Here is a 12,816-nt window from a genome sequence, read left to right as displayed (position 1 = left end):
AGATGGTCAATGCTAAAATAACGAATACTTAGGAATGCTAAGGTTTTGACATTCCGGTCACAACTTCCCAGACACTTTCCATTCTATTACCTGCATTCCTACTTCTGATGACTCTATTTCAGTGGGGGGAAGGAAGCAGGAAGCAGGGAGGTAGAGAGTGGGTGGGTGGTGGGTAATGCAACTGGACCCTGAAATCAAGTGTGTGAAAAAAAAATAAGCATTTCACATGAGTTCAAGTTCCAGGTCCCCTTAATAAAACATGGAACTGGAGACTTAAACAGGATAGACATAGAAGCCTGCACTGACACAGACCCTTCCTAAGTAAGAAAAAGCTGACAGATGATATAAAACCACTCATTCCCAGCTGCAGCTACTAAAAGCAATGGGGGGTGGGGGGGAGTGGGGAGAAACCAACTTACTCTTTGTGACCCTGCAATAGTGCTTACTGAGTGATACCAAGAAAAGAAAAAACAAGAAACTACCCCTTGTTCTGCGGGGGGGGGGGGGGGGGGAGACTTAAATGATGTGAAGAAATAATTCAGAAGGGGAAAGAGGACACACTTTAGAGCGTCCCTCATAAATTCTTCTAAGTCCCTACTTCTAGCAGAAGTGGGTGCACCGACACAAGACCCACATTCACAACAAAGTTCGAGATGACATATTAGAAGTGCTTCTGCCCTAGCTAACAATATCTCCCAAACTGTGGCTTTTTTTTAGGTCCCCAAGTCTTGATTTTTACCTAACTAACTTCTTCAGTCTTCTTTCTGATTTCCACAGTTTTGAATCTACTTGAATTTTTCAGGTTGCCATCAAATAAGAGACTGCTATCCTCTTACCTAAATTTTCTAAGTTTATAGCATATATATAACCCCAAGTCGGGAATGCAGGGGAAGTGTTAAAAAGATGTTAATTCTTCACTTCAATACAGTGAAACTATATTTAGTGTATTGTAAATATACACTATCAGGACAGGGTAAAAATGACTGAAATTCACCCTCGGCAGCTATGCACACCCATATGTACCTGTACACACACACACGCACCCATGCACATGCGCGCACACACACACACACATACCCCTTTCATTAGGAACTCCAGCTTTCATAAGGAAGAGCTGTCAACCTTCTCAGCAGAGAACTTCCAAATCACACAGTCCTTGGGACCTAGATTATTACACGATCTAATCCCATCTAACAACATCTTAACAACATTCTCTCAAACTAAATAATCACTATTTATTTTCAACAGTATAATAAAAAAAAGTTTTATATACAAGAGTCCCAGAATCTATCACAACAAACTACTCCGGGTTTGTTTTGAACTCCCTAAATCAAATGCTTTGTTTGTTTGTTTGATGCAATGCTGGGAGACTGAACCCAGAGCCTCACACATGCTAAGCAAGAACTTTACCACTGAGTTACTCTCTCTGCCCCCAAACTCCATTGTTCAACCTTTTCCCAACTAGGTGTCAAGAGAACAACGCTCTCAGAACCTATCACTAACTTCACGGCCCACTTTTTAAATCCACTGACTCGTTTGTATCTTGCCCAAAACGGCTACAGCAGTTAATCTCCACAACTAACAAGAATCAGAGAGAATCATCCTACCATGGTCTTCCAATTCACCTCACACCAAGCCCCCTCCAGTGAAGCTTTGCCTCGTAAGAGTGAAATACAGAGTTCAGCAAATGTGACTTAAAAAAAAAAAAAAAAAAAAAAAAGCTTGAGTTCATTTACAGACACGCAATTCACACTCTTCCTTTTTTCCATCACTCTGAAAGTCCTCAGATCGTGGAGTTATGTACACTGTTCAGAACTGAAATGCTGGGACGTGACCTCTTTCACTCAGCAATCTCACAGCCAAACTTCACAAGGCAGAAAGTGAAACAAGCAAGGAAGACTGCAATCCACGCCATTCCCTGACACCGCGACAGAGAGAGGCTCTGACCCTCTGAATTACCACTCTGTGCGCTTTAGCAAGCCGGCTAATCCCAAACCCTTGTTTTAACACCAGTGTCAAATTCCTTTCTCATCCCAACCTTCTTTTCCAGGTGGCTACAAGGCAGCAATACTTCTGAAACTAGAAGGGACCACAAGAAGATAAAACATATTGGCTGGAGGGCAACTCGCTGGCCTGGGAATCAAGCAGCTGTCACGCTGAGAAAGAGCCTTTAATGAGAACCATTCACCAATACTCACCTCTTGGTGGGTTTAGAAAAAAAAAAATCAGGGAAACAGCTGACATGAGGCAGAAAAGAGATCAGAAAAAGAAGGGAACATCTCTCTTAATATCTCACCCCCCCCCCACCTGCCATTCCTGACTTCTAACATCACCCCTATTGTCCTACCCTCAGAGATCACCAAACTCCAAGATCTGGAAAGGCTTCTTTGAGACCTTAAGCCGTTTTCCAGACTGGCTTATAGATACAATGCAGACAACTGCAATGCCCTGTGGCCAGAGAGATTTAGGCGGTAAGTCACTATCTCCTTCCCCCCCCCCCCCATAATCGAAATTCACACTCATATAATAAAGACTTTTAATTCTACAAGAACAAGTGGTGCTAAAACAGATCTGAAAGCAGATCATCCTGCTTCTGTCTCAAACACAATCTATGAGAAACCTGGAAAAAGCTCTGTTCCCTTCCAGCCTGAGAAATTCACTATAACCTAAACTCCATCTCTCCATGAACAGAGAAGGGAGGGTAAGGACACTTTTAGAAGGTGGCTTCCCAAGGAGGCACAGACAACTATTTAGAAAGGCTAAGTGTGGCTGGTGGGTCTCCTGGTCCCTAACAAGAACGTCACTACTATTGTACATGTTCCTATCAGCCTTCTTCAGCGGCCCTTGATCTTAATCACTCAGTGCCTTCTTAATGGTCTTCCTCCTGTGTCACCTTCAATATTCCTTTAGAAAGCTCTCCCCTTGCTACTACCTCATCTACCAATCACTACACCCTTCTAGGACCCATCTTTTAGAGGACTTCTCAAGGACTGGGAATGGAGTTCAATTAGTAGACAGTATACACAAAGCCCTGGGTTCAATGCCCAGCACAGCCAAACTAGGAGTTGAGGTACAAAGCTATTTCCCCAGCACTCTGAAGGTGGAAGCAAGAATATCAGAAGTTCAAGGTCATTCTCCACTACCCAGTAAGTTTGAAGCCAGCCTAGAGTGCACAAGAACATGCCTCAAAACACACGCATACACACACAAGCATGCACACACGCATGCACGCACGTGAGCAATACCTTTTGAACACTTCAACTTTTCTCCCTATCTTCTCTCTAAAAGTCTTTAGTTAGTATTATTCAAGTGCCTGTTTCAAAATTATTTTGCAAGTGTTAGATGTAAGTTATCAACTAAATCACATCCTTCTTCAAGACGTTATAAACACTGTAGGCTACTCATGCTACTACAGCCTTGTACATATTAAGCACTCCATAAATATCTGCTGCGTGGCACAAAGAACATGATAAACTTAATGAATGAAATTTCAAAAATAAATTACTAGCGCCTGCTAGACTTAACAGATAAGTCTGTCAAATTCCATCTAACAAACTTAGAGACCACTGACACGTGGGTGAGCCCTGAAGCAGAACCAGGAAACGAGGGTCCGAGGAAAGCCTGGACTGGATGTGACCCTCCACACACCAGAAATGAGCCCTCCCTTTTCTTCAGAATACTGCAGCGCCAGCAGAGCTCCTGTCTGCTTAAGTCTACCAGGGTCATCTTTCTTTCCCTCTGGTCAGCTGTACCAAAAGAAACACCAAAGCTACAAAGAGGTACAGGGCGAGAAATAACTGATTTGAAAAGTTAAATTTACAGCCAGGATACCCATGGCCTCCTAACAGAAACCTAAAGAATTCTGAAAAGCACCATAGCTGATACACCAGTGCATGCATGCTGTTAGTATCTGGCTGCCAGCATTTCCCATTTATACTTTGATTCCTAGAAGCCACTTTGTTTATTAAAAAAAAAAAAAACCACCAATGCCAAAGTGAGGTAACACGTGCCTATAACCCCAACACTCTGGAGGTTGGAGCCGGAGAATTTAACTGAATCTGCAAAGCCAGCCTGTGCTACAGAACAAGACCCTGCCCACCCCCCAAAACTGAAACGAAACGAACACATTTGGAGGTTATTTGCCCTCATCTTAACACCCAAAGAGTACCCAAACATGCAATACTGTTTCTAAATGGTACTTCTGCTCCTTAACTGTGTAATGAGAACACACTGCTCAACTTTAGCCTCCTCACCTACCCTCTTATCTTCTATCATGAGACTCTTTGTAATCACACACTTGAACTTCAGGGCACAATTACTCAAGACAAGTGTCCCTGCAGAATATGCAACTACCTCAGCCAGTTTCGGCAGCTTATAACACGTGGGAGATGCCAAGCTGCCCTCTGAGCTTCCATCTTCTTAAATAAAAATCTAACCATTGCAAAGAATAAGCAGAAAATTACAGACTGCCATTAGGCTTGTTACTTTTCATCTAGTGTCTGTAAAACCATAGCTGGTTTGGAAGTATTCATATCAAAATATTCCATTATCGGGAGCTTTTGGAAGGGAGGGAGGGAGGGAGGGAGGGAGAGAGGGAGGGAGGGAGGGAGGGAGGGAGGGAGGGAGGGAGGGAGGAAGGAAGGAAGGAAGGAAGGAAGGAAGGAAGGAAGGAAGGAAGGAAGGAGCGAGCCACCAAGAAGTTACTAAAGACAAAATCTTGGAGTCAGTGTTTCAGTGCACAACCTAAGTAGAATGTGATCTACCGTCTGCCTGAAATGGTTCTAAACTGGTGTTCTAAATTGTAAGCCTGACCGTCCAGGCCAGTATCTCTGGCTTCTTTATCATAACATCATACCAGGTGCCACCTTGACAATTCATGGCAAAGATTTTTCTCATTTATAAACGCAAGCATGTGTTCGGAGTAACTCTTGGTATCTGTGATCACTCTTAGCACTAACACACTCCTAGCACACATCTCTATCCAAGTTCATAGTTCCACTGCCCGCTTCCCTCATAAGCCTTCACATTTCTTGGTGATACTTCAGGAAACCTTGCAAGTTTAGTGCAGTGGACATCAGAGACTCGAGCAGTCATGACAAGTTTAGGTTCGGACCGTCCGATGTGGACACAGAGTGCTAACAGCCAATATATAGACACACTTACCCACCCCTAACCCCCACCAAAAAAGGCAAATATGGTCACTTTTATCTGTCATTGCATGGTTTTAAGAGATTTATTAACATGTTTTCTAAAAAGACAGAAATGAGCCTCTGAAAATGTGACCGAACAGAATATATAATACTAGAGAACTGCTAATTGACTGAGGAGAGACAATGGTGCTGTGGGGATTTCTTAAGCCATCTGAATCATTTATACACCAGAGCTTCATACAGAATTATTCACAGGTGCCATCACAGCAGGTCTGGAAGGTGAGAGGGAGCTCAGTGCACTACAGAAGCAGCAGATGTGAAATGCCAGTTGTTGAGCCGGCGTGTTGAATGCACTCAAGTTCTGCCATCCTGTCTACTTTCTCATGGGAATTTAAAATATGGGTTTTTTTTTTAAAAGTTAGACCCTTTATACCAATGCACCGCTACGTGTGTGAGTTTATGGTAAACACGAGAGTATCATGGCATTCAGCTAACCAAATTAACTTAGGTTTTAAGTCTAGAGAAGTAGTTGAGACGTCAACTGCAGCACAGAAAGAAATGGTATTCAAGGTACATTTTGAACTTGAGCTCCTTTAAAATTTTTAAAGCTTAAAAAAAACGGGAACAGGCATAATTTTCTGTCAAAAGATAAAGTCCAACAGTTACTTAAAACACAAAACAAATGCATAACTTACTTCCATCTCCACCTGGCCTTCAACAAGGATGATGAGCAGACAGAGGCCCCCTCTTGCTGGGTAAGAGGGGCCACCAGCAGGGCATGGCAACTACCCAGAGAGCAGAACCACTTCTAAGCAGCTTTTACAAGTTCTTTCCTTCAGCAACCACAGGCAGCCATGCCGTGCCAAAATCCAGGCAGCATTCTCTTAGGACACATGATGCCATTTCAATTCCCATTTCAAAACAAGAAGGAGGTCACACTGCAGGACCCATCCGCCTTTGCAAAGTTAAAAACCACAGCTATCATCATCCTAAATGGTGACACGCAACACTCAGAAGCCCAGAGATGACCAACTCTAAAACCAACGATTAACTCAAGTACCAGCATCAAAATCTCTGGTCACCACCAATACCACTGTCATCTCTGTCCCTTCCTTCCTCCCCATCCAGGATCTCCTGGCCGCTACCCGCCACCGTCACCCCAGCCACAAGCACTTTATGGAAGTGAACAACTCTGACAGGAAGACTGCTGTATTTTTAAAAATACTCAAACTTGAAATCCAAACACATCTCTAGAACCAACAACCTAAATCTGTAGTCAGTGCATGCAAGATCCAAGCTCTCATTAACAAAGCTTGCTTTGGCACCTCTGAAACAATACCACAATAACAGCCCAAAAATAAATAAATAAAGGGAAGGGAAAAGTTTCCTCAAACCATTATGTCAGGTGCAATGAAAGGCTAGAAACCAACTTCTATCTTGGTTGTGTGCTGGACCAACCCAACAGAATCTCAAAACCTCCTGTGTGTGATTGTGTGTGTCTTGAGGGTGGGGAAAGGGAGGTAGAGGGGGAAAGAAAGCAGTTAAATTTATATTTAAAAAAAAAAAAAAAACAGCGACCAGTCCTAGCACCAAACCAGATTTTCCCAGGCACAGATAGTTTTCTGTGACCCCTGGACAGGCTCCCTCCAGCTCCTTCCATCCAACAAATACACAAACACACACACCCCAGGAACCTCTCAGCAGACAGGAAAATGTGCATTTGAAAAATCAAGGCTGCCTGCAGGTGCCTAAGGAATAAAGAAAGACACACAAACACATACACAAAGCAAAGCACTTGGGGGGGGGCACATACAAAAAAAAAAAGCAGAGGGACAATTGGTGACAAGCCCTCCGGCAGTCAGCTAGGATTTTATTCCTGCTTCCTACCAGTCCTCCCTGGTGTACCTTCTTCTGTCCTTCAACTAAATTGCTCATGTGTACACACACACACACACACACACACACCCCAACACACCACACGCAAATGTATGTGTGTGGACAATATTGTCATTAACCCTTTCTGCAATACAGCCCCATGCAAAATACAGAAAGATATTCCATCCTTTCCTCTTCTCCCCTCCTCCCTCTTTTCTCCCAACAAGGAGAAAACGCCCCCTTACCCAGCTTCACCAAAAAAGGGGAGGGGGTGCAGAAAAGCCACAAAACCCTATCAGCCTCTGGTCCCCAGGACATCCAGAAAAGGCATATACTAGACAGCCTCACACACACACGCGCGCGCGCGCGCACACACACACACACACACACACACACACACACACACAAGCATGGGAACATATGGCTCTGTAGAAAGCACACAGAGAACCGTCCACAGGCGCCCCAAACCCAAGCAGAGACTTCCACCAGCCAAGAAGCCATGATTGGGGAGGGAGATGAGGAGGAAAGGAGTGGGGGCAGAGCCATCCGTGAAGAAGGGGGGCGCATTGTTGTGATGCCCGAACCCCTTTCTTTCCACCCATCTGCTGTGGAGGGAGGTGGGGGTGCAGAAGGGGGCGCAAGGGAAAGGCAAGCTGGACAAGAATGAAACCAGTAGAAGACCAGACCAGGCACACCGCTTGGCAATTCCCTCCTTGCTGCCTATCTGCCCCCAGCTTCCCCCACACACAACCCCACACCCAACAATAAGACCTCGGCCGAGACAGACAGCTTCGAGCGCGGCGGGGGAGGCAAGAAAACCGGGGTGCAGCCGAGTGGAGGGTGTCATGCATAAAAGGAAACCATGGGGGGAACGGGAAAGGGGGTCCCCCCTTACCTCCAGCGCTTCAAAAGTAACAAAGCTGGTCATGGCAAATCCATCAATGATGTCCTCTTCGGCTGAGGTGGACTCTCTGCGCTTCCTCCGCGGGGGTCTGGGCCGGGACGGGGCGGAGGATGGGGGCTTTCCATTGTCTTCCTTGTCGGAGCCCGACGATGAAGCCAGCGAGGGAGCCCGGGTCCGGCCGGTTCCTCCACCACCCGCAGCACCGGTTCCTAACCCGGCCCGGGAGCGTCTTTCCCGGTCTCGCTGTGATCGCGACCTCCGCTTTTTCCGGAGTCCATGTCCCCGCGTCGGGCCATCCATGGTTCTTTTAACCGCACCGGGGATCTTCCCCGTTTGCCTACCCGCGCGCCACAGGCTCGGGCCGCGGCCACACACACACACACACACACACACACACCCCAAGAAGAAAAAAATTGACACCGAACCCTTCCTCCTCCTGCACGGGCTTTTCCCTCCAGCCGCGAGGAAGGGCGCGGGGGAGAAGGAGGCTGGGAGGAATAAAAAAAAAAAAAGCTGAAGAAGAAGAACAAGAAGGGAGGGCAGGGGGAAAAAAGAAAGAAAAAAAGGGGGAAGGGGCGGGGAGACGGGGAGGGAGGGACTGGGAAGCGAGAGGGCGAAGTGTGGGGCTCCCCTCTGCACCGAGGGTCGGAGATGCCTGCGAACAGCGCCGAGCAAAGTAATGGCTGAACACACAGGTCTCCTTTACAGAGGAAAGGGGGGAAAAAAATAACTCACCAAGCAGGCAATAAATCAGAATAGCGGAATGCTTTGATCAAGAGACTGGGGAAGCCCTCCCCGCGGCCATGCTCTCTCCCCACCACCGAAATCGCCTTGCTTCTCGCTTTCGCTAGAGACCCCTACCCCCAATTTAAAAAGAAAAAATAAAGAAACCCCGAGGTCCGAAAAGGTCACGGTGAAGTGAGGGGTGGGTGGCAATGAACTTCACCCGCCCCCTCGTGCAGGAAAACACCCCACACCTCCTCCTCTCACACACACGCCTCGCAGAAAAACTCACTCCCGGGCTCCCAATTCTTTTTTTAAGAAATGTATCCAGGGAAGCCAGGGCTGGGGAGCGAGCAGAAAGGGGCGAGACCCCCCAGAGAGGGGAGCATAACCATGCAATCACGAGCGGAGACAGAGCTTGCCGGGGGAAAGGAAGAAGGGAAGAAGGAGGACGCTAGAGCAGTTGTGGGATTTTTTTTCCTTGCCCTTTTTTTTCCGTCTTCGAGGTGGGGAGGAGGAGAAAAAGATGAAAGAAGAATTGCAAAGCCTGGCGCGTGCCACCGACCCCCTCCTCACATACACTGCACGCACGCACACACACACACAAATTGTAGGTTTCCCCCCAACCCCCAGTTCCAGAGGTCACCCTTCCTCCAAAAAAAATTATAAAGGAGGGGGGTGAGTCAGTCAATGAGGAAAGCAAAGAGCAGTCTCCAACCCGAGATACACCGGTGTGGTGCCGCCGCCGCCGCCTCTTCTTCTTCGCGTCGCCCCGCCTGAGGAAGAAGCGCTGGGAGATGCCGCTCGCTCGCTCGCTCGCAGCTAACGCTGCCACAGCCGCCGACGCCAGAGCCCCGAGCCCGAGGGTGCACGGCGTGTCCCTGGGCGGCTGCAGCCAGAGCCCGGGCACGGCCTCATCCTCCGCCCGCCTAGCTCACACAGCGCCCGCTCCTCCCCCTCCGGCCGGCCCACCGCCGCCGCCCGCCTCGGCCCAGCCCCGCGCCCGCCCGCTTGCGGTCTCTCGCTCTCTCTCCCCCTCTCTCTCTTGCACGCGCGCTCCAGCTCGAGCGCTCTGGAAGACCGCCCTCTTCGCGCCTCGCTCTGCGCGCGCTCCCGAGGACCGCCCTCCTGGCTCTCCACGCGCTCCCGAGGGCTAGCCCACCTCCCCTAGCGCCTCACTCAGCGCGCTCCCGAGGGCCGCCCCTTCCCCTTCGCGGGCTCCCGGGAACCTCTCACGCCTCACCCCCCCGGGCGCGCTCCCGAGGACCGCCCCTTCCACTCATGCACCACTAGCTGCGCGCTCCCGAGGACAGCCCCTCCCCCTCGCGCCTCACTCTGCCTCCCGTGCGCGTTCCCGTCCCCCTTCCTCCCGCGCGCCTCAGGCCCGGCTGGATCACGTGACCCGCCCCCTCCCCTAGTTGTAGAGTGTGGAGAAAGCAAAAAGGCTGAGGGGCTGGCCACCGCTCCACGAGCCCAGGGCATGCGCGCTGGGGCGGCCGGGCCTGCGCACTTGGGGGCGGAAGGGGTCTCCAGAGGCTGTGGGGTATTTGTGGAGGGGTCGGTCACGGGCCGGTGTGGAGTTGAAGTTCGAGGGCATGGAAGCTGCCCCAACATCCCGCCAAACGCACGGAGGACGCTCGCTCGCGCGCACGCGTGCCGGGCACCTTTCTCCGGACACTTGCTCCTGAGTCCCTCATCTCCGGCACTCCTGAAGCTCTTGCTGGGCTAACTCCTCTGAAGTACCTCTAGGTGTTTTCCCTGCGCGCGCGGGCAGAGTGCGAAAAGTGCGTGCAGCGGGAGGAGGTGCCAAAGCTTGGCCCCCGAACAGGGTGCACCGTAGGGACGAAGGGCAAGGGTGCAAGAAGGGCGGCCTAGGACTGCGTCCAGGCGCAGCGGGACAGCCAACAGGCAAGAGTTGGAAACTTTTCCCCGCCTGCGTGATAGAACACTGCATGCCTGAGTGCCCCTGAACCCGAGTGTCCCCAGGCCTGCACCTTTCATCTCCTTGCAGGGGACCCTATGGGGACCTGCTAGCCGCTTTGGAGCTGCCAGAGATCGTACTTGAACCTGGAGTAGGGGACTGATTAGCCCGGGGAAGCCCCAACCTGAGGACCCTTTGGACTACAAACCGCCATCCCTATCGCTGCGGGCTTCATTTACTGTTTAGCTGCAGGAGGGTGGAGCGGAGGTGGCTTCCCCACGTTTTCCAGCGCAATGTAACTGATGCTTATAAGAAGTTGTATTAAAAAGCTGACTACAGCCCAGAATCGATCAACCAAAGCGACCAGCCTCTCTGAATAAAATCGCTGTGCGTTTTTTCAGGGCACTGGAATTGATCTATACTCACCGACAGCCTTCTCTCAGCAACCTCTCAGTCGCTTTGCATTCTGTCCAAGCACATAAACACCGTGGCAGTCACCCCTCACCCCTAGCAGCCCACACTTGGCATGAAGGAAAAGAAAACAAACTGACATTAATTGCTCACAATGAGCCAGGCTCACCGTGTTACAATGCTTTGTACACGATTTCTACTGTTCAGAATCCCAGTCTGCATATAACTGAACTGAAGGTCAGAGGCGGTGGAAGAGAAAAACTAACGTTTCTAAAATAGATGGATGGATGGATGGATGGATTTTCTTTTTCTTCCAATCAACAGAGATTAGGGAATCACAACTGTAGGTTTGAGGAATACAGTGGCACCCCAAACAGAAGTGCTGGGATCTTACTTTCTGGCAACTGAGTCATCTCTTTGTTCTTAACACTTCCAGAGTTGGGGGTTGATTTCTCATTACTTTGTTTTGAAGTCACACTTCAACTTCCCCGTTTCGGGAACCAGGGACTGAGACTTAATAAAAATCAGAGTGGTAGATACAGATAGTGGGAGACAAGACGACAGAAGGAGAGATGAAGTGGAGTGTGAATAAGGCAGGCTTTATGTCTGTCCAGGGGAACAGCCATTTAACCTTAGGCAAGACTTTTAAATGACTAATTTTCTCATCTTGTGAATCAAAGAAGTTCAATTAAATGTTCAAAAGTTCCCTTTTAAGTCTCCCAAGGCCTTCTCAAACACAAAGCGTCCTTTCTGAATAGTTCGTGTGCTTTTTTTTCCCCTTGAGAACAGTGATGTGTGATATCTAAACATATTAGGAACAGAGTGCTACCTTCAAATACTACTTTCCTAAACTGACTGTTGCTGCCCCTGGAGCAGTCTATGTTAACCTCTAGGCTGTTTTTACCTGCCATGGCTGGAACCCACACTGAATATATCAAGCAAATCCCACAAAATAAAGCCTAGTTCCCCCTCATTCACTCTCTGGACTTACTTTCAGCGTCCGTCTTTTTAAGGATATTGTAGTTTTCTTTTGCTGCTGTGATTTAAAAAAAAACAGCTCTAAATAGAAACAACTTGAGGAGCAAAGGGTTTATGTGGCTTACACTTTCGGGTCACATTCTATCACTGAGGGAAGTCAGGGCAGGAAGCTGGCACGAAGACCATGGAGGAATGCTGCTTACCCGCTTGGTCTCTGGCACACTCTCCCTTTTGTAGCTTTGTTACACAACTCAGGATCACCTGCCCAGGGATGGCACCACCCACAGAGGGTTGGCCCTCCCACATCAAGCAACTTCCCCACAGACTTGGCAATAGACCATTCTGATCTGGACAATCCCCGAGCGGAGACTCCCTCCCATGGCTCTGGGAAGTGTCAAGTTGACAGCTGAAGCTAACTAGGACAAGACTGACAAGATTCTAGGAAGCCAGGAACTAGCACTGTGGGTAGAGTCTCTTTGCACAAACTTTGGAGATTGGGTTGGGGAAAGTGTGAAATTGTCAAATATAATAAAAGGCATTATATTAGTGACTTTTCACAGTAGCCCTTGGCAGTTATGTCTTTAAAGAGTAATGTCTAGTTGGGGGGGGAGGGTGAGTGGATCGTAAAATACTGTATCCAAGAACCTTGCCTCTGGCAAGAGTAATTTGCAAATGCATTTTGTGATAATGTTTAAATGATTTTTTTTTCAGGGTCCAAGTGTACTGCTCACTAGAATCGGTAATGGCTTTTGGGGTCAGAATTTCAAAGTATTCTTCCACCAGAGAATTAAAATTACTTACAGGTTATATTGTTCTTATTTGTCTCTAAATTCCATCTCATCTGTTTAGATCAC

At 48.5% G+C, this 12,816-nt stretch overlaps 1 protein-coding gene across 4 annotated transcripts in view; it reads right to left on the bottom strand.

Moving 5' to 3' along the window:
* Positions 1-9,545, bottom strand: part of Auts2 (activator of transcription and developmental regulator AUTS2) — a 1,087,122-nt gene extending 1,077,577 nt beyond the window's left edge. For 2 of the 4 annotated variants that reach the window (XM_087903577.1, XM_087903580.1), the window contains exon 1: positions 7,921-9,544. In XM_087903577.1, coding sequence (XP_087759703.1) covers positions 7,921-8,229 — 309 coding nt within the window. In that variant the 5' untranslated portion in view covers positions 8,230-9,544. Of the gene's footprint in view, positions 1-7,920 lie in introns of all 4 variants that reach the window. The other 2 variants (XM_087903578.1, XM_087903579.1) reach the window with 2 other exon arrangements.
* Between the last annotated feature and the right edge of the window lie 3,271 nt (positions 9,546-12,816).

This window comes from Myodes glareolus, chromosome 2 (genome assembly GCF_982192425.1).
Source record: "Myodes glareolus chromosome 2, mMyoGla1.1, whole genome shotgun sequence".
NCBI lineage: Eukaryota > Metazoa > Chordata > Mammalia > Rodentia > Cricetidae > Myodes > Myodes glareolus.
Note: the sequence above shows the minus strand (reverse complement) of the source record. Positions and strands in the feature narration are given on the sequence as shown.